The sequence below is a fragment of the Varroa jacobsoni genome, unplaced genomic scaffold (assembly GCF_002532875.2).
Source record: "Varroa jacobsoni isolate VJ856 unplaced genomic scaffold, vjacob_1.0 scaffold_1107, whole genome shotgun sequence".
Lineage (NCBI taxonomy): Eukaryota > Metazoa > Arthropoda > Arachnida > Mesostigmata > Varroidae > Varroa > Varroa jacobsoni.
This window is the reverse complement of record NW_019214009.1, coordinates 128300-151211: the sequence shown is the minus strand read 5'-3', so window position 1 is coordinate 151211 and position 22912 is coordinate 128300. Positions and strand designations below refer to the sequence as shown.

General features: G+C 42.7%; 1 protein-coding gene across 1 annotated transcript in view; it reads right to left on the bottom strand.

The window, feature by feature from the left end:
• Positions 1-21812, bottom strand: part of LOC111266662 (uncharacterized) — a 135428-nt gene extending 113616 nt beyond the window's left edge. The window contains exon 1 of the mRNA XM_086971000.1: positions 19570-21812. Within this exon, the coding sequence (XP_086827126.1) occupies positions 19570-19813 (244 nt within the window). The 5' untranslated portion in view covers positions 19814-21812. The remainder of the gene's footprint in view (positions 1-19569) is intronic.
• Between the last annotated feature and the right edge of the window lie 1100 nt (positions 21813-22912).

Here is a 22912-nt window from a genome sequence, read left to right as displayed (position 1 = left end):
ATGTATATAAGCCTACTTGCACCTCCTTTTCCACGTCTCCAAGGTCAGGCGGCTCCAGGACGATCTTGCAGTCCACTCGACCGGCATCAGCAACAATGGCGTCTTTACTGCGGCTAGGAACAATTCTGCCGACGGCGGATGGGAATCGCAGCGTCACTTTTCCGAATGATTACCAGTTAAGCCACTGAGAGGATTATTACAAAGCTAAAGAGATGGACACGTGGCCACGGTCACGATCAAGGGCCCGCTGTTGTTAATGATCATGACATTAGCTCCGTCGTTCTGTAGCTTGCAAGCTGTTGCTTCAGTTTAGCACGGATCTCTACCTACGTTCCAATAAAAATTGCTAAGGAAAAAATAGCGTAATAAATTGCAGAGATGAGTTTTTTTTTTAAATTCTTATCAAAAACTGTAACAAAATGCCTTCGCACTTCTGCTTCTACAGTTTTTTCATGCAAAGTTCGTTTTGTGTGCGAACAACAGCGAAAATCGATGCCAATTCCCATTCTTCTGACTGGACGCCTGCTACATTTTCTTGCAATGATCAACGTCGCGCCGCGCACGGAATCACAGAACGAAGATTCAATGTGGTAAGCTTTACGTGCTTGGTTAGTTTTGGCAAGAGGTCATTTGTGCTCTTGCCTTGTCCGCGTGACCCGCGTCATTTTCCTATTTGTTGGTTACCGTCAATTTTAAGCGATATTAAATAAGAAGTGAATCAAACAATCGAGGCTTAACAGCGTTTTTAATGCCGATCTCTACATACTTTGTATGATTCATCTTCACCCAAGACTCGTACCACATTTAGTAATTGCCGTTGGATTCCTCACTATACCTCTTTCACTCGCAGTTTCCTCGTTAGTGACAGTCTTCACTAAAAGTATTATGAACTGCGACAAATGTACAGGCTTTCTTCGTTTTAGTTACAGCAGTTCCCTTTACCCTTCTGTCTTGCCGGCTCCAGCAGTGTCCGTCCGTCCGTCCGTCGTAATCAATATAGGCATGTGCCAGATCTACAGCATATACGATATATACGCATGTATGACCCGCTTCACTTTTAAGTCGATTGGCAATCTTGGACGAATAAAATAGGTTTATGTAATGGATAAATTAAACAAATCTTTCTTTGCCATCGTCAAAAGGATAAATGAACGAAACAAAGGAATTTCGATAAAAAGACAGTGGGTCATCGGCGGAACTTGGGCCTAGCTTCGTTCTCTTTAGATAATTATCAGATTCAATTAGATTTTCTCACAACAATGATTCATTTCAGTGTGCTTTGCCGTCATGTCGCTGGGGGCTGCCGCCCGCCCACATGTGCATCTATGGTATCAGTCTTTCTTGACGATTTAGATTGTGGGCGCTTATACATACTGTTACAGATGAATATGCGTATTTTGTTTCGTTTCGCATCGATCGATCGATCGATCGACGATATCTGCGAGATCCAACGGTGTCGACCGGGGCTACTCGGTCTTCACGGCGGAATACTTGCAAAAGCGGACGTTCTTATGTGTGCCAAAACAATTCTAGAAAACAAGTTTCGATTGACATCAGTGGCAGCAGCGGCGGGGACTGCTGTTCTTGCCGTAAAAACTAATGCAAGCTGGAAAAAGGGCAGAAAATGGAAAAGATCCGGATATTCACTCTCCTGTGGAAGAACTGGGCGTTGTAACGGTTCACTGCAATCATTCAATGGAAGGCATAGACGCTAACTGTTGAGGATGTTCAGCCAACGGCAACTGTTCGAGCTGTTCTATGTAGATGCTAGTGAACTTCGGGATGGTATGGCAATCTGCTTTGAGCTACGTTTCAGCAAACGTTGCTAATTGACCGAAGCTAGAGAAAGTCGTCAACGATTAGAGTAAAAGGTTGATATTAACGCGGTAGTATTGGTAACAGAGACTGTTCTATCCACATCTGCTTTACTTCTTCTTGCTACGGCGTGAGGACGTGTTGATGAGGAACTATCCGTTACTTTTGCAATTTGAGCTGTTCTATTATGTTCTTTTCTCAAAATGTTCACTATCACGAGAACCTTCTTCTAGTCATAGACATCATGTATCGTTCGTTTGTGTACACGCATAATAATGGCGAGACACAAATCTGGGTGATTTCGACTTCGAATTCGTAGCGCACCTTATTGGCCGTCTCACTCGACCGCCACGTATATTGTAGGCACGCGACTAGCGGTGTAGTAGGCCGGCAGCGTTTCATAAGAAAATAAACGAAAAACATCTTACGATAAGATCATAGCGTAACGGATTGCGTCTACATCGACGCTAGCTGTTATTTTCTTTTCCGTGCAGATAACTGTGTCTGAGGAACCACTGTCGAAGGCATCTTCTTCTAACGGTATCACCTCCTACATCAACAGAGACAACAATCAGAACAATACGTCGCTAGAAATTTCAACGCATGCTGGTGTTACCATAGAAGCTGTTTGCACCACAGACGACCCTGTATATTCTTTATGTTATACTCGTACTAGTTGGAACAGACTGTGTGGCTGTCCCACGTGCTTCGACGTGCGGCTTTGGTTCTGTACAGTCGCGAGCACGCCACAAGAAATTGAGCGACTCTGGAATAGTCCTCGGCGTCTTCTGTATCGTCGTTTAACTGGTGCGTCCAACGCTGCGGATTTGACTGATGCCATTCTGGCGTTGCGGCGGGAAGCCTGACGGTGGACCGCTTCTGTGGCATCTATGCTACGCAAACGGATTGGGGGGCGCCGGACTGTCCTACAGATAGATGCGAACTGATGCCAATACTAGGCGAGCAGCTTGAGGCGATGTTCTTCATACACAAACACAGTGTCTGAACGTCAACTGTCCCACGATTCGTTCGAAATGGGCTAATGTCGGTAACGTACAGCAACGACTAGTACTATATATTGTTGAAATAACAAACAGCCGCCTGTTCAGAGTCCACTGTGTCACGGCTTGGAAGATATATATGCACAACATGAATGGTTCGCGGAAGTGCTAACGCCAATAACAAACAGATGCAATGGACACATGATGAATGTCCACCGTTGCTACAGTAGTAATAATAACAAAGATATAAGTAATAATAACGATGCTAGCTGCGAAAAACTGATTGGCCTTTTTTACAGAAGGAGAAGTTAATCAGCCTATACTTTTTTCGTAAACAATCAGAAAGAGCCATGGCGCAGATCTACGGGTATTACTGGCCTAAGATAGGTGAATCTTTTGCAGTCATCAGTATACTCTGTGTCATGTGCTAACGAACAAATATGCAATAGGAAAACGCATCGCCTTGTTATTCCCGTAACGCAATGTGTGAGGTACAATAACGTGAGCGGCTTCCTCATAGGCATAAGGCAGGTAGACAACCAGGATCGGAAAATAAGGACAATAGCTGACGTTGTTGCGAAACTAAAAGGAAACCTTTTAAGAAATAGTCGTTTTGCATTATTCACATCTATGGGCTTCAGTGTCTAAGTTTGACGTGCAAAGAGGCTAACGTATAAGCTGTATAAAAAACCTTTTAGAGTATAGACTACCCACGATGGAAAATACGTAAGACTTTCTTCATCAAGCACCCGGATATTGTTCACGACATTGCCCTTATGGATGTGGTGGAGACACGTGCGATCAGGATAAAGCTTTCCACGTTCCTATAAACCCTGCTGGCAGGTTTATTTGTCTGATAGTACGACATTATTACGTGTGATATCTGAAATAAGTAATGTCATATGTATACATATGCACTATTTAATAATACGAATTCTCAAAAGTTATGCATAGCAGTGGAAGAAGGGGAGCAGCATTTGTTTGGGAAGCCACGATGGATTGAAATAGAGAGACGCGGGTTCCGCTTTGCGAGGGGAATTTCATTAGAGAAGTGAGCGCCCGCTCGCTCGCTCGCTCGCTCGCCCGCCCGCAATATTTGAACAAGCAAAGCTATTTAGTACATTTGATTATTATTATTACACGTTCTGTGCATGATATTATTTAGCAAGGGAACAAGTGGACATAATCTTCGATTGCATTTAATAAAATTTGTGCGATCATATTTACTAGTAGCACGGTTTGTATACGGCTGTTTGTGTATCTGATTTGACTGGTTAGTTAATTTGGTCGTCTGTCGATGCCTGCCTCATTGGAACGACTCAGTTATGCTTCTCTCCTTTGGATCATACTCTGACATCGGAGCCTTACGTAAGGCAAACTATACTCGTTAAGGTTAGTTAGCCAACTACGCCGTTTCGATGTTTTGATACTGAAAGTGAAATAACATCATAAAAGCCGATAGTTTCGTTGAAGTTTTATTATACATATTATATATATATATATATTAGTCATAATAGTCGTCAAAAAAGCGAACGGGAAAATTAGATGGGAAAACACATTTATCATTTAATAGAGATAAACAGGGACTGAGATGCGATACACATATAAGACCAATATCAGCCGCTCAGTTATGAGAAGCACGGGTCCGCGGGTCAACAATTGGTTTCGATGTCTCAAGAGAACATATTATAAAATAGGCGAATAAATCGAATGATCAAGCTGGAACTTTGTTCGGACCCCTCTATCCACTAGAAGCTTTGGCCGCTTGTTTTTGGGTTTAAAGATCTTTCTTACCATGAGCACTATTCGGTATCATGAATTCGATTTTTTAGCCCAGTTTAATTAGCGTGTAGGCATCTTGTGTTTTTCAGACAGTTTGCCTGGTTGCCTTTTGATAAGCCAGCGTTTTTTTATCTTCGACTTGTAAAAACAAACCAATGACCTTATCTGAATGATGTTGCGGCCATTCCATCTAGGCTCTCACAACGATGGTCTATACAGCGCCTACTGATTGCAATAAAAACTTAGTAATCACTTGTTTTGTACAAAGGTTAGTGGTATTTTGGTGTCCTGTCTTTTGGCAAGCTAGTTTACTTCGACTTATAGGTTTTATTTAATGTTATATCTTATATATATTCCATGGTGTAAACCAGTTCGGTAGTGGGGGGAGTGGGGGGGGGGTTGGAGCGGGTACCTGCAACATTGGCTGTAAGCAGTGATGTGATCTTGTAGCCACCGGTTATCGCTAGCTCGACCCTTGATAATGAAGCATCACTCTTGCGCCATACACACACACACAAGTCAGTCCTATGAATTCAGTCGGAGTCACTTGTCCTACCTCCGCGACCTGGATGTATCCATCAATCGCTCGACAATTTGCTACTGATAAAAAAAAATTGGCCAGCTGTTGTGTCGCGCGTTCGAAAAGCTGATGACTGGGAGTGAAATGTACCACTAATTAAACCTTGTTTTCCGTGACTTGATTTAAGTTATCAACAGACAACAACTGTACCACATAATGTCCAGCAACAAGAAAAACGAATGCTGGAGAAGAGGTAAAAATTATACATTTATTTCAAGAGGTAGCGAAGCAGCGGCCAACGGAAGAACTATATCACGGACACGATCGAATCCGCTGAACTAATCAGACCAGTTTTTTTCCTAGTAAAGAGATAGGATTACTCTGTTGCACTTCGTCGAGCGGTAACACAGGCCCGCCAGATAGTCGCAGTCGGACCTTCTTCAATAGGCCAAATGGCCATATGCGTCGAGAACTTCTTGCGGACAAGTTACGTGAAGCTTTTCTGATCCAGTTCACAGAGCGCGCTTGTATGGTCTGGTAAACTTTCGTCGCCAACTTTTCTAAATTTTTATCTATTCGGCTGCATTTGATTGCAGGTTTGGCGATTGCTTGGCCGAACATGCACAACCGGAACCACAGATGACCTTTAAAACTGCTGTGAAACACTATTGAGTTTACCCCCCCATTGATACGCCATATTTTTATTCGACTTACTTTAACTAGTGAAACTTCATTGTTTTGGTAGGACGCCACTGTTCATCTACAGTGGACACATAGAGTAAATATCTTCTAAGGGTGTTATTTTCTGAATGGCTATAATCGCATTCAGTCATATCTGGCTATAATTTTCCTGCTCGTTCTTGGATAAATTAAGGGCTTAGCGAGGACTCATCTTGGCGTCTTCTATTTATCGGACTTTAAATCTTAGTTAACCCTTTGTTTAGATTTAGCACTTCAGACTTTTTGAAACCTATCCGGCTTGAGCGCGTTTTACTCAAAACATCACCCTCTTATCCGTCAATCCCCCTGACGATTATTACAGACCCGGAATATGACGCAAAGTGCATCATAGGCGAGATACGCAGATGGTAGACTCAAGTTCCTTCTCTATCGCGTTTACTCAGATTGTGAAAAGATTGCAGGTAGATAACAAATCTTGATCATGAATTGCTGTCTGGGCTGATTTAGGAAGATGATAACGGACCCTGTGCATTATTTGGCTGTCAATGCATATGTCTAGCCGCGATTTTTTCACAGATAGCTTCCACCAATTATTCTCCTTTGACCATATCATCGAACCCATCGACAGGTCTTCGCTAGATAAGGGCTCCCTTACCAACCCTTTTGCCACAAGTGACAGTGAGCTTATGTAATAAATACTCGTACTTTTTTTTGGCATTGAGTGGCCATTGCGGATATTAGAGATTCATACAGTGCTTTAAGGCGCCAATGCTCCTTTGTCCTTATTTTAATACAGCGACAATGTCGAAACAACTATCAAGCTTTGCAGGCAATTCTAATTCCCAAACTGCTGCCCATCACGCCGTTTGACAGTGCCCATCACAAGCAAATTAATGAACGATTTATCTTGTCTAATTTTTAGATTTTTGTCCGATTCTCTGTACCCAGCGCTTCAAGCGTCGCAGAACTTGGCCACATCATTTTACGACAATACGAGTTGCGTCAGTGGCAGCACAAAGCGCGAAACCGCTGACTCAACGAGTGATGGAGGCGAAAAGACGAGCTTGCTCACATCAGCTGGCAAGCTGAAAACTAATCCGGTTAATAACAGACCAGCTGACCGGTAGGACTTCAACCCATCGAAGAAACGGCGAAGAGTGCCGATCAGACCAGGCTGCTTTCATTGAGATGCTAAAAACAGCTAAAAAGCTACGCCAAGTATGACGCCATAGATTCCTATGTATTGCGGTAGTCGCTGGCGTTAGGCAGTTGTCATAGAAATAATATAGCAGATCACCTGATCGTGTGTTGGGTGCTCGCTTCTGGCGCGAGCTGGTTCATGTTCCGAGCTGATTCGAGATAACAATTGTGATTATGACTGGTGATCCGATAATGTCTAAGTAATGTCGATTGCGTGTGTATACTGTTATCGTACTGCGCTTTGAGTAGTAATATCTGCAGATCTGTAAGTTGGAAGATGCAATATGCCTGTCCTCCGGCAGGGCCGGACCGGTCGAACTTATAATGACGAACTATACACAGACGTATATAGAAAGAGACGTTGTTAGGCAACGCGGATGCCACCACCTATGCGTTCTCCGGATAATGCAATCATTGGTGAACACAATAGAAACAAGGGGATAAGGAAAAGAACAGTCTAATAAGTGCGCATATGCAGCCATATTCTCCAGGACGCTCCTGTCAAGCTAACACTGAAATCAGATCGGGCTCCTTCATACTTTTAGCTAATTGCAAATAAATGGTTATGGTTATAATCATCGTATCCTACTTCGGCTGGTAGTTTTCCTCATTGGAAGAGACTCAGTGGAGGTACAACCCGGACTGATTTTTGGCTATCTGGTGACTTTGCGAAATAGCTATGCTTATATGCGTGGCTATTGCCGAACGTGCGATACCGGCTCGGTACCATAACACAGGTATCTTCCACTGCTGCTGTTCGTATAGATCTGCCAGAGGCACGTAACCATCTTTCCTAGTACAATGATCATGTTGATCATTGTACTGATTAATGAAAAACAGCCGATCTCAGATCACAAAAACTGTGTATTTTTTGCGTATTAGACACTGTACTAGCGGCATTTGATGCAGGACATCAATCCGAAAACATCCGCCAGGGTTTGCTGTGTTTGCGGCATTAAACATGTTGGATAAACGACGTTAACGGAGAGGCTCTGTCGATACCATCGTCTGCGGTGTCCGTCGATCTTGGTAGAACGCTGTGATCATTATTGCTATCTAGCGGTACTAAAATACTACAACACATTACAGGTAGCGTGACGGACGGTAACAGGAATATAATTGCATGGACGAAGATGGTGTCGGGTGAAGAATCAAATAGGCAAAGCAGACGAGACGCGGAAAAATGCCATAGGGGATAAATTCATCTGGTGTTATTTTTTTTTTCATTAAAATGCTTTCTTTTCACGCTAAAATCCAGATGGGCTTTACGTCCGGTAGATAAATGAAAGAGATTTGATTGGACCGGTTTTGTTGTGTAGTTCCATTAGGTGCTAATCATTTCCTTTGCGGGTCACGCATTTTAAAGCGTTCTTACACTGCTAGCTCACCATTCTTTGGCCAGTGTGCTACGTGCCAAATTTTCTATTTAATAGCAGAAATGAACTCAATTTTCAGCTATAGAAGCCAAGATTAATAGATCTTGCTTTTTTTTTTACGTCTACAACTTTGTCTACTGCTTTCAAATAAGCCGCATGTCGTGTGTAGCCCATCGAGTTAAATAACGAACGTAGTCGCGTTTGAAGAGAAATGATAAAGTCGTAATTTATATATAATTTATATATTCCTTCATTATATATATAGTATAGTCATTAACCTATCCTTCTATCTGAGTTTATTTGATGTCAGCCAAAGATGACTTGAGTTACAAAAGTCGTTGAGATGTTCCTCAGAACCTGACTTCAACCCGAGGACCTAAAGAGACCAATCCAATAGCGTATTAGTAACAATGAACAGTTAGATAAATTCAATCTAATGGCTATCGAAAGTTAGAGTTACATAGTGAACATCTAAATTGCTTTATATATCACTCAAATTACTGACCAAAATTGAAATCAGCACGTGATATACAAATATGCATAGTAAAACGGTACGATCATCAAAAACCTATTCTGTTCCATTGCAGCCTTGAACAGTGCCGAATATCATATGATTAAGTTATTGTATATAGGTGTGATGACTTACAGATGTTCCGATTAGGATTTCGACTGGTTATTGATTTGTCATTGACCGGTTTAGAAGAGATTTACTGCCACCGCCTGAATGTCTTCGTGCTTTCCCGCTAAGTTTTTTCAAATCTAACTTTTTCTTATTGTCTAAAAAATTATTGGTGCTGCATCATCGAGCCGTCTTACTTTGGGACTTTAAATCTTCGGACGGCTTCACAACATAGCCGACCAACTGATGCCCATTTAAGAACATTACTTACATATATATGTATCATACAGTTGATTTAGTGCCTCTCTAAATGTAGGACATTGTGCCCCATATGCCACTGTGAACGGAACGCCTTTTTGTCTACTACTGAATAGTCGGCTCCTGACATTAATGACGCCATCATGTGATTACAATGAAAAAGGTTAATTACTACATGTTACTTTCCCCGGGGTAAAAGGCCTGCGGCCCTCGTCCGTTCTGTTCAGTCGGTAGTATTTCAGCTTCTGCAGAAATCATTAAACACAAATCACACACCTCACACATTCTCGCGACGCATCACATTATAGCTTTCCCACGTAGGTATATATAGTAGTGATGCCCATTTCCAACGCCGTGCCCCAACAAGCTATATGTTACACCGTATAGTGATAATCAGTTTTTATCGAAAGAAATGAGATCATCGAGAAATAGAAAATCAATGTACAAACGGGAGCCGAACGACAACCGAAGCCTTCGAAGACCGGACCGATAACGAACTTACAGAACTGCTTTCTAGGTAAATACTTCAGCGCGGTCAGCACTTTCGCTGTTGCAGTCGCAGCTGTCGCAGTGGTCGGAACGATCAGTAATATATCTTCATGTTGACGTGTTAGTTACAGACGAGTCGTCGATGAATGGACGCCAAGCAGCAATTGGAAGGCTGTCAGCCGGTTTACCGCTAGGTTTGTAAGTCCAGCCGGGTTCGAATGCCCATTTTCCACCGGACTACTACGGTTTCCGGCTACCACTCCCGCTATTACTGCCACTGTTTATGCTACGACAGACGGTTTCATCGCAGAAGCCAAATCGTAGTCATTTTAATAGGGTAGAGGAAATGTTTGTTGTTTTGGATGTCACGTCGTCTTGCGGACGCGATTTCGGCCATCACCGCATTTGTGCTGGTGATACATTGTCCCATTAGTACTGCATGAGTCTTGCTCTATGATTATTATTGATGCCAGTGCGTATGGCAGGGTAAACCAAGCCATTGGCTTCAACGTCGACATGACCTATAATCTATGGATGTATAATACACATATGGGGTAACGTTGCAGTTACTGACGATCCGCTCTTAAATTGTCTTATGTCGAGGCTGCAAGGTAATTTGTAAAACTCATTATGTATAATAAATATGTTGAATTGGATGTATCATACGGCCATGTGTTACTTTACTGCGCTAGAAGATGTCGCGTTAGATACTGTTCGTACATTTGTTGTCTACACGCCAGGCTGAGAACCACTAATCAAAATGAAACCGGGAAACATATCAGCGAAAATTGGCCGTTAATAAAAAAAAAAGCTTTGCTGCAATCGCTAAATTAATTTCAAGGCTAAAGCATTTTCGAATACAGATGCAAAAATGGACAAGTCATCGAGCTTCTAGGCTGCAACAAACGAACCTGACGGACTTTGAGACTCAATAACTTCTGACTAATTGAGCTAGCATGATGATTTGTTAATATTTATTATTGTTACTATTCTTTACATACTTGTCCCAGGCTGGAGCTGTTTCTGGGCAATCATACATCTACCATTTGCATTCCCATATGTAATTCTTCCATATATGGCTCTTTAGAATAAACTGATCATAAGATATGCTTGCCCACCAATTTCAATTTTTAGATAGACGTAGAATAATCGTAATCATATCGACTTAGATCAGAAGAATAAGCAAACTGAAGTTAACGTTGGATATTCCCTTGCACAATTCAGGAAGTAATTGAGGCACGACGATGAAGTCTGATGTGGTCATCAAATAAGCAGAACATGTACTTTTGATTGCCGTGCGTGAGTCTCTTAAGGAATTTGGGATAGCGAGATGCACGTACTATTATAACTTTGGGGTGATATTTTATAGTAAGGGATGCCCCTAATGTCCGTTGCCAGTACGATCATCACCGTACGTCCGAACCTACATGACATTGCCACCGAAATCGATTTCTCTCCAGAGCAACGCCAATCTCTTGCCTCGTCCTTATTTGGCAGGCGGTAGAAACTGAACCAGGCCTTGTCTAGGGCGACCGTACACACAGCGGATTTTTTTGCTAATCAAGGTTCCGTAAATTACACGTCGAATGGATTCCTAACTGGTCTGGGGTTTATTTATCTAATTTCACTTAGTTTTCACATTTTTAGTATTTGCAGTAAAATTCTGTAACGTCTTACATGTTAAATGCCAGTTTTAGCGGACGAAGCTTTTAAACAGCAAACTCTACTTTCGTGAAAAGCCTTCTAAATTACGGCAATGCATCCTTTGGATCCCGACACATGGCCATTTCCTTGTCGGCCTTCAACACCCCAATTTCTGTTGTTGAACGTATTCTGCTTTCGCTTAACGCTTCCTGCCATAATGTCTTCAGTAATCTTGGATGGATTTCCACAGCATTGTGGTTTTTGAATAATAAAAAACTGATCGCGTTGATTATTGCGACGAAAAAGTGTATCTTTTAAGTTCACTTTTTCCGGAATAAACTCAATCAATTTTTACAAGTTCTTAGAAAATGCAGACATCTACCAGCCAAATTTCGTCTGCTAGCACTGCCTATTTTTCTAAGTTATTCAATTTCAAAATCCGCGGGACTTGCCTATCACTAACTAATATTTACGTGAACAACGCGGGCACGAAGTGAGTGGTTCGTTCTGACCATCTATCCACTTCTGCATTGTTGTTTATTGATATTTTGCTTGATTTATTGATTGATACATGTATGTATATTTCACACCTATATATATATATATATATATATATATATATATATATATAGGTGTGAAATTTACTGTATTTGTATATATTTTCATGCGGTTTGGCAATTGCAATATGCAAGAATCGCAAACTGTATGCAGTCACGTACACTATGATGAGAGAAGAACGGCTAAAAAGAAAAACTCGTCAAGGGCCGCGTACCCATGTTAAACAAAGTATTTCAGGGTTGAACTGCGCCCAATTATAACAGTTCTTTTAGCTATACCAAGCCAATGTCCGTTGCCACGCGCAATTCCCTGGCGACTGCAGTCGGTCGCCACTTTTGTGTCGCAGTCGGGGGCCGCTTGCACCACCAGTTGCGAAAAGCAGTCTCCTTCGAATCTACATTCTCCCCCTTGGTGCCCCCGCCCTTTAAAAGAATATGGTCGGTACTCGCTATCAAGAAAAAAGAAATAACAGGGGAAAAAAACGCGCACGCTAAAAGAAAGCAGCACGAAGAAATGTTCTGCCTTATACACACGGTTTGACCAAACCCATTGGCGTTCCCCAGCAGCATCGTTACGTGCCCTACTAGAAGCAACTAGACCATTGGCATCTGTCTGTGCGCGAATATGCGTGTCAAACGTCGGTGCCGCCGCTGCCATCAACAATAACGAGACGAAGAGGCGACCGGTTGCTAGCCAACCAGACACAGGCGGATAACGAAAATATTAACGGTAGTAACAGCACCAAACGACACCAAGGCAAAACCCCTCAGCGCCCACTACAGTGCTGCCATGGTACGATATTGCCGTGGTCTGTTGCCATCCAAACAATGAGCTACGTCACTACCATGACCACGAGAAGGAGTTGCGTGATGTCGACATGCTGGCAATCACGTCTTACCGCCTCTGGACGTAAGCGGTGTCTGTATCGGTCAAATTTGCAAAATACGTAGTTCGTTAAGGGTATCCTGTGTGGTCCGGAGGGAAAAGGTAAAGGGGACTATCGAATAACAGGGAGTTGTCTGATTTTTTACCAGTGGCACAAGTACAAGTAATATCTTGCATTAGTCAGTGGGACGGCTTATGAAAGAGGACAAAGATCCGTTTGAAATGGAATCGAACTATTTGAGACGGCAATATATATATATATATATTTTTTTTTTTTTTTTTTCTTTTTTTGTAGCTTAGAGTGGAGTTTAATGGAAGTAAAATAACTGGTAGCTTGAAAAACCGAGCTACTTGGACCGCTGCCAAAGGCCAACCATGTTTGAATTATACGAGGACATAATTTTGCGATTCTTACCAGTGTCACCACCGCTGCCAAATTAAGAAAGGCAATTGTTGCTTCGCAGTATCAGCAACAGCAACCGATTACGTGTTTTTGCAGGATTTTTGGACGGTCCATCGCGGTAAACCGTTACGAAAATCCGAAACAGCAGCAGGATAGGTGCGAAGGGTTTCGTCTTCTACTGAGTGTACATTTCGTCTTGTCATAACATGGTTCTACTAGCACCGTCCACTGAGGCTTGTTAGTCATTATTCCGTCAGACCTGCGGTTGTCACAAGCAAGCTTACGAATCAGTCGTCTGTATTTGTCATTAAATATACAGTTAATATCGATGTGTTGACGATAGCTGATTCATTGATGACAGCGATGTAACGAATTCGAGGACAATGACGTTCCTATAAACGACAACATCGCGAAAACACATTGTATATGACGGCAGCCTAATCTGAAATGTAGTCAAGTTAACTGTGGTAAGAGGGGTGGATCGCGCTGATAACGGATAGGTATTGATCAGACAAAAGATATCTTTGCATGTTTTTTTTTTACCTGTACGGCTATTTCGACCATTGTAAAAAGCTGCTGCTACCGCCACAACGGCTGCAGGCAGATAGCAAAAACCGCGAAAATGTACGGTGCGCATTATACGGCCCACGTACAACACACTGTCACGGTTTTGTTAGCGGTCAAATGAAGCTCTGATGTTATCCTATCAACCAGCGGGTTAGGAAGGTAGGAACGGAAGGTGGACGATTACACAAGGGGAAAGGCAGTCACAGTTGCTTTCAGTCAAACAGGAGCGGTACCTTCGGCGATGATGATCAGTGTGATAACGGTAAAACTACTGCTACTGAAGTTTTCGTTCCGGAACAGACATGTCGCCAACGATCCGCTTACATAAAGATGTTTAACGTCTTCATTACAATACCGAACACGATTTCTTGTGTCGCGCATATTTTGTTTGTTTTGTGTATTCAGAACGTGGAAAGTCTGGACTCTGACTGTGCAACGATAAGGCACTGGTATAAAAATAATAGATAAGGCTACCGGAAGGATATTGGTGGGCGGACCTTGTCAGCTTCGCGACATTTTTTTACTATTCAGGCCTTTGAATTTATTCTAGTACTATCTTCACGTATACATACAAAATGTACGTGAAAACAGTGCAAGCAACGACTCCTCAACAGCGCAGGCTCATCCGGATCTTTAGCCTAACATTAATTAATTAATGCCTCCTCTGTCGTTCTGAGACGTTTTTCTATGATAGTTGTCCTGTCAGCATACAACGTACTCAGACAGAGACGTACAAGATCAAACTGTCATACTCTTTTTCTGATTTTAGTATCAGCATATGACGTTAGTGGCCACCATAGCAGTCCAGCCAAAAAGATTCAGACTGACCATTACAAACGCATAAACAAGAACGGATTATTACAAACACTATTCCGTTATAATTGTTTACTCAAGACGTCCACATCCTTGGACCACCTTGAGACGACTACGGTTTTGGGCCTACTTGAAGTCTTGGGCCACAATTAACATCCATATTGTCAATACGACCAACATCTTTAACACGATATAATCGACTGATTATTAGCTTTGCCCCTTTGCCGCTCTGAGTTATAATTCATTGAGCTGCTATACGGTCGGCGCATCGTATTTCAATAATTCAATCGGTTTTTATTTTTCAAACCCAACACTCAGATTGATTCCAAAGCGTCTTTACGATCGATCTCACAAAAGGCTTTCGTTTGCCTTCTATTATTCTGTTGCGCTGAAGTGTAGCGTCGTTATATCCCCATTTGTGCAGTGACATCAATTTGATCACTGCAGAAGAAACGCTTCTTGACTATCGGACCCTAGACCGTAGCCATAGATTGATTGTATTATACAGGACGCATTGCATAGAGCGATGTACCCATACGATCCCTTGCATTCGTCCCCAGCTGACTGTGTCTGTGTGTGGCTTTGTGCTCATTGGTTCGTCAGGAGGTTGGACACTTCGTTGGACGCTCTTAAACTACGGATCTTAACGCGCCGAGCAGCAGCGGCCATATTAAACATTCGGTACTGATTCGCGACAGGGACCTGATAGGGCTAACATCGATGCCAGCCCCAGCGCGTAACGTGCTGGACTTGTCTCCATCGTGGCAGCAGCAATAACTTCAGCCGCCGCATATCTGCTACGGCATTTTCAGCAGAACACAAGATGCTGACTGTATGCTTTTGCCAATAAAGTGTGCCAAAGGTCGCGGCCTATGTCTTCCCGGCGAGCCGAGCAAATAACTGCTTCGAAAAGCGCGAGAGAAAACAGACCGAAACGCCACTTGTGAGCTAGAAAAAAAAAAAGAAGTAAAGAAAAAGTAAAAGTTCGGTGACGATTTCGGAGGGAATGATACTGTTGGCGATGGTGACAGTATTGAGGGCTACGTTAAACACGACGAAAATATTAATCAGTAAAAGGAGAACTGCAGTCTCGTGGAGAGGGCAGCACCACAAGGGAGCGAGCGTTAGAAGGACAGAGTATCGATACTAGTCATGCGGGTTATATTCACAGAAAAGAGCTAGCAGAATATGCTACCAATAACAAATGCAGTAATTCTGGCATACATCAGTTGCCGCCGATTAACGATAGTGGTAGGCGCGCGCGTTAATTCAAAATTGGCTAATACCGTTTCTTTTTTATCGTGATACCGCCAATGGCATTGCTTGTTGCCGACCCCCTGTCGGCGAAATACTGGCAGAGATAAAAATGACGGTTATCAAAATGGTCGACGATAAGTAAAGATGCCAAGAGTAATTGACTTTGCTGTTTTTAATCTATTTAAGTTACCTGCAAGTTCTCTCTGTCGAAGTATATGTTAACGTACAGAATCGCTGTATAGTAACAGATATGATATTTTCAATTCTATGATTTCTTCAATTATTGTAGTAAATTATTGGGGCAGATTAGAGAAACATGGTTCATCATAAACTACGTTGGAGTGTCTATCTTTTTTTAATGAACTTATATCATTTGCATTGTCATAAATCGAGCATGTAATAATCAGCCAACAAGATACTTATGACAGTATATGCTTTTCAGTCACAATTTCTAGTATCTACAACGCAGGAATCGTTCTAACGCAGACATACTTTATAATCTAACAATGTTTCAAAGGTCAGCAAGCAGTTTGTGCGGTTCGGCCACTCGCCTCAAATGCTGGAAATTTCAGCTTTTTTTTTGTCACTCTTTCAATAATAATAACATTATATTAAAATAAACGTTTCGTTTTATAAAATCGAAAATAAACGAAAGATTCGTATTATAATAGACTACATCAGGTAAAAGCTTCTCCTCATTGTAAGCACAGGCTAGCCTACCCGGAATGAAACGCATCCAAGTGTCGTGTAAAAACATCATTCATGTCAATGCCATGAACCGTGAGAATTTCTTATTTCTAACATATTACCTAATATTGGATTTTTAAGTGATACATTGTTGACTAGTGCCAGTGTCCTGCGCAGTTACAATAGATCTGCCGGTCGACTAACCTAAACGAGTCGTTCTCATATATATGATATGTATATATATATATATATATATATATAGGACTTGTTATAGGGTTTGCACGCCTTCGAATCGAACGGCCCGTGTTAATATTGACGGGCCTCCAGGCGCATACAGAGGGCTACTGCGTTTACAGAATATGTGTGTACGAGCAATGAAACAACTGGAACCGTTCATATAGCCTTGCTAGTCGAGGTACGACAGTCCGTCGTATACGCATATAGCGGTATCATTGCTATATATCTGCTATCGCAAATAATAGGCACCAATAATTCATCTACCGTGCATGCACTCATGTCTTTGTCTAACTGGATGGACACTGCTTGGGGCAGTACTATGAAAATAAGAGTAATGAATCAGTAAAGTCGACATTACTCGTATGTAACCCGTAATAAAGTGTGCTAAATCTGGTCTGTAATTCTTTCCAAGTGTGGCACAAGTTTCTCAGTGGGTGTTCTGCTACGTATGTGTTGTTTGTCCTACAGACCCACACTCTGATCGTAGCTTTCGCCTAACGAAGTTCAGCGCGTTCGACGCCTGATGCCCGATGCCGCCGGATCTTACAACCAACAAATATGCACCGTATCTATGTTGTTTAGAGATTCAGACCGACCGCTATTGTTGTAAGGCATTTTTAGCCGTACATACATATATATATATATATATATACATATATATATATATATGTATGTAGCTAAACAGAACACGTTTGCTCGTTAGCTTTGTTAAATGATGATGAACTTCTCATTCATTCCGACCGCCAATATACTAAACTCATATACACTCTCCGCGATGTTGCTATCGAAGAATATCACGCGGTATACATGGTATTACCGCATGCTTCCGTACGGATCTAACGAAAAACGTCGTTCATCTTATATGTTTTTACATAGAACTATTTTTCCATAGATACATTCGGACACCTATGGCCGTATGCTACGCGAAGACCATCTGTCCGCCCAGCCAGTCTCCTTATAATTCGAGTCATTAGCTACCGTTGCGACTCCTCACTGATAGCCAAATAGCTTCGAAGCCAATTGAAATGACGGCAAACATCCCTATTGGTTTAACTCATTCTGAATTGTCAGTGAAGGAAGTTACCTATGCTAACGATAGCACATGGACTGACTATAATATCCCTCCACGAGCGTGGATATCCATTGCATTGCCACGATGCCATATATATTACACGTCGATTATACGATACAGACGAAATACGGGTCCTGACAGGCGTAGTGCTCATATCAATCAGTAGATCTGAAAAGCCACAGTTAGTTCATAGTCCTATTACGAATATACGAAATGTATAATCGTGTATGCGTGTATACGACGTCATACGTGTAATGAAGTTGAGGGTAATAGCGATGGCGTTAGTTACGTTGGATTATCTTCTCCGACCGACTTCTTCTACCATAGAGGAGCAACAAGCGTCACCACACTTATAGCCCTGTGCTGCATATATCTTTACTATTACTAGCATTACCGGTGTAGTTTTGCTCAGACATGTGCACTGCAGTACGATGTTACATAATACGCCGTAGTTCTGCATGGCTACGATAGTTTTCCTACCTAACGATGACGTCTATGTTGTATAGTACATAGACTACGGCTTCGGTCTCTCTAGACTGTTCTAACACCGCCAAAAAAAAAAAACGACATCCATGGGCGCTTCATTGTCACGTAGAATATTCCGTTAACCGACAAGCTCGCACATGATCTCGTCGGTGTTCATTGCTGCTTCAGATTATTTAATAAGATCGACAGCGCAAGATACAGTTCCGAAGGCAGGCGACCGGATCAAGAAACTGATGCACAGCCGAAATACGTGGCAGGAGCAGTTGTTGGAGAGAAGGCAGGAAACATAACTGATTCACTCACGTTGAACTACTGAGGTCTGTCTGAGGCTTCTATCGCAGATGTTTTCCATAACAGCAGGACCAATGCGACCAAGCTGCCGACCCAACCGAGTGTGCAGCAGCAAGTGCAATCAGTTATGATGCTGTACACTACGAGCCAGCGAACACGTTTCCAGCACACATCGACCGTTCGATCTGCCTTGCTGATGGTACACAATGTGTACGTTTGACAAGCTAGAAAAAAAAAACGAGAAATAATTTCTTTGTGCAGCCATGGCAGCAAACTCAAGCAACAGCGAAGGGGTGATGAACAACACCAACACATCCTTCAAAGTGGGACATGCTTATACCGGCAATGGCGGGGGCACTTTTATAAGAGGCTTCACTGTTTCAACGGTATAGCAGCCTCACAAATTCGTCGTATACAGTACGTTCGCGTATATGGTTGCGGCAGCAGTATAGCTTTGTGACAATCAGAAAATCATACAACGACCGAGCATGAACTACTCATGTGACTCTGTTGGTCGATCACCAATCTGCTTGGTCTTTATCATCAGTATTCACATCTATCTGTTGAATAGTAGAGGATTCTCGCTGATGTTGTGAAGGCGGATGAAACAAGCGGTTCTGTTATAACGTTGTACTGTTCTGGATGCGGACCGGAAAAAATATGGGAATAGCATCACATCGACGGATCAAATCATCGAGCGGTACATGACAATAACTTAGCTCTAGCCATATTAACAAGAGTAGCATGTCGGGGGTATAACATCACTGCTTAGACGACTATATTCATTTGTATTTGCTCTAGTGGTTTTTTCTTTGCCACACCACATTGTTCATATCTCGTCTAGTATCTATGAATTGTATTCAGCTAAGACGTCTATCTGAAATACACGACCAAATTCTTCACTGACCTTTAGTTTAATGAAACTTACCTGTTTGAAGCAGCAAAAAAAAGAAGACTAGTGTTGCTGCGCCTAATAGGCGTCCAGTGTCCCCCGTCTGAAGGGGACGCGTTTCTTCGGCGGCGATCTTCATTCGTCGCGCACGCCCATCGTAGTTGGCACAAGTATCATCCTTAATCACTACATTAACAATTTTTTTGCCTTTTTCTCGTACTGCGAGAAGCCTATGACGACTCGCGCACAGCCCGACACCGACGCCAGATGTAGGCGCCATCCTATTGTAAGGGGTTCGTCGGAGGCTACCTCCAAACCTGCACAACGTCTATCCGTTGATCATGTCTGTTGACGTTGGTCCTCACGAACACGTATCCCTTGAGGGCACACTGAACAGAAATGTCACTATTATTGGAGGATATTTTTCTTCTTCTTACAGAAAAACTAGATCTGCAACACGCCTATCTTATATGTATGGCATCTATCCAGTAAATTTGTTCTGCGTAGGTCTATGCACAGATGTTGTTTTGTTAACTACAGCCAGCAGGAACTTTGTTGTATATAGTCCTTCAGGTGCAGTAGGTTTCGAAGGGGTTATCTCAGGACACGGTTCCCACTTATAGCTCAGCGTAGTTTGTACTCGATGTACTTCACTCACGAACGGCCCCAGTCCCGCCTCGCACCGATATTCACAATCACTTTCGCACCCCTTTCAAATTGACTTTTTGTACTCGCACTTAACGAAAGCCGCGAAAGGCTCGAGAAGACTTCACCCTTCAAGCTAGCTTCTACAGGTTCCACTTCGCACCACTTCTCGTGCACAGCCGACACTTGAAATCTTCACTGTACAATTTATCGTTGACTTAATCTCGCTTGACTTTCGTTCACTTTAAAGTGGGAACTAGTTTCATAGGCCCGTACCGCGTTTCGTCGTTGAACCTCGCTTTACTCTAGTTGCGGCCAAAGCGTCGATATCTGGTTTCTTTTCATCATCTATGCTAGTAGCACCGTTCGTGGTTGCAGGCGTCGTACTAAGTGTGTATCAGTGGCTGTAGTGGCCTTCTTTGTTAGCCTTTCGGCACTTCGGTCTTTCAACGTCTTCGCCGTTGCTTACTTCATAACGCTACCCGCGCTATTCGTAACGGTCAGTCACAACGCGGCCGGAACGCGGTTCGGCCAAGGCGCAACTGCCGCGAGAAAGTGGGTTAGACAAGCGATGCGGCAGAATGGGTAAAGAGAAGGCGATGGCAACAGCTGCTGCAGTGGCGTTAGTGGTCCGGACACGGCCGCCGCGAGGGCTCATCAAGTCCAAGACCAAGATCCGCAGCGGCAGCAGCCGCTACAGCAGAAGCAGCTGTTGTATAGCAATGGCACGAGAACTGGCGGTGCTGTTGCTTCAGCCGATGATGATGATGATAACGATGATATTGTCTGATGAGGGGAAGACGTTGGTGTGCCATAAACGCAGCAGCTTCTGCTAGCGAAGGCGCCACAATCGCCACCGCTCGAATCGCTGTTGGAAAAGCAGAAACAACGGAAACAGTAGAGGAATACGGAAAATCGGGTGAGAGAAGAACACGAGCGAACCTAGCGGAAAAGCGTGAATATTTCCTAACCGAAAAGTACTCCTGTAGCACGTATACACCGATGATGGAAGTGATGGCAGTCGTGCCAACATCTGGCTGATGGTCGTCGGCAACAAAATCGATATAGTGGAAGGATAAAGAGGCCAAACAACAAATAGCGGATCGATGATACATAATAAAAATGTAAGACTGTACTCTTTCTATAAATGCGACAGGTGGAAAATGTTAACGTGTACTTTGAATATCTGGCAGGATTCTGGATGTTGCCAAGCTTTGCAAAAACGATCAGGAGCACATGTTTCGATGTATTTATTATACGTACTAAAAGTAATCAAGCTGACTGACTGCATTTGTGTGTGTACAGGCTTTGTGACATACAATAGGGCTCGAGACGACAAATTCCCGAGCTGTCGTAGTTCAGAGGAATATCCGCGCTTCCAGATAAACGGTATGAGTCTGTTATAGCGCACAAAAAATAATTTAGAAACATCGCCGGGCATCATTACTGCGTATGACGACAAGTTCCGACGATATACAGACGAAGGACATAGTAGTGTGGTCTGAGAGCCCTGTTATGTGCCTAGCAAGCTATAATTACCTGTTGGAAACCGCTCAAGATATAATCTACCTGTAAGCGGTGATAAAAAGCATAATACGAAAGCTTTGACTAAAGTAAATGGAAAATTAATAAAAGCGACAACGAAATAAAGCACATCTATAAAAAGTGTTTACTGTGCTTAATTAATATTTACACCATATCTGTTGAAATTCGCAAGAACAGCTTCTCAGTCGGACCTTGGATCACCCCTAATTATTTCGCAAGCACGTAACGTCTGGTCTTACGCGGTAACCGCGTAATTCTTTCAGAAGAACACTCACTACAGACCAGGACCACGTACGTCGCACTGTAGCTAGGCCACGATTACAATTCGTCTCCAATGTTACCGATTGCATCTAAGCCTAACGTGTAGTCGTTAATAATTAATAGGATAATGGCCGACTAAAATCAAATATTGAGTTTCTGGCCGACATATGCGCTCTCTGAAGTTCGATGACGTACATTGACTCTAGCTTGTTCAGTCACGTAGAAAGCGTTCCATGAACCTGTCCTATCGGTCCGTAAGTAGATGGTTTAAATAAAGACGAATCGATTTCGTCCGCTGAAACGACATGAAATGAGGGGCATTCATCCAAGAACGTACATGTAAATTGCCGGCTTGCATAATCTCAAGTGTATGCACTTATGATCGAACAAATTCAACTTCAGACGTACTTCTGTCTTTATTAAGCACGTGAAAAAATAGTACTATTTTTCTATTAACACATGGCTTACAGCGAAGTAAATAATACCAGACTTCAATGTTGAACATGTATACGCATGCGTGACAAGGTAAGACAAAAAATCAAATGATGACTATTTCAGTCGTATTAGGCTTGGCAAAACGATATAACGGTCACCGATCCCACTGTTATATTACAGGGTCTCAACCGCGTTGACACTTCCGTATGACAATATACGGTTCTCGTTCGGGGTGCGTGAGGTGTTCAGCAAAACTAACCGCTGTCGGGTCGCCGAAACGATCGTCACCTCCAGTAGTACGCCGAATCCCAAATATGTTTTTCTATGTTGAAAGTAAAACAAGAAAGGCGTCGTCAAGACAAATTAAACCGAAGAGCAGGTGACTTTATCGTTGGTTCTAACGGAAAAAAATAGATGAAAGTCAGTCATATGGATGTCTAGCAAAGCGGGAAGTGTATAGAGCTTCATGCAACACATAACTATAAATGACTGT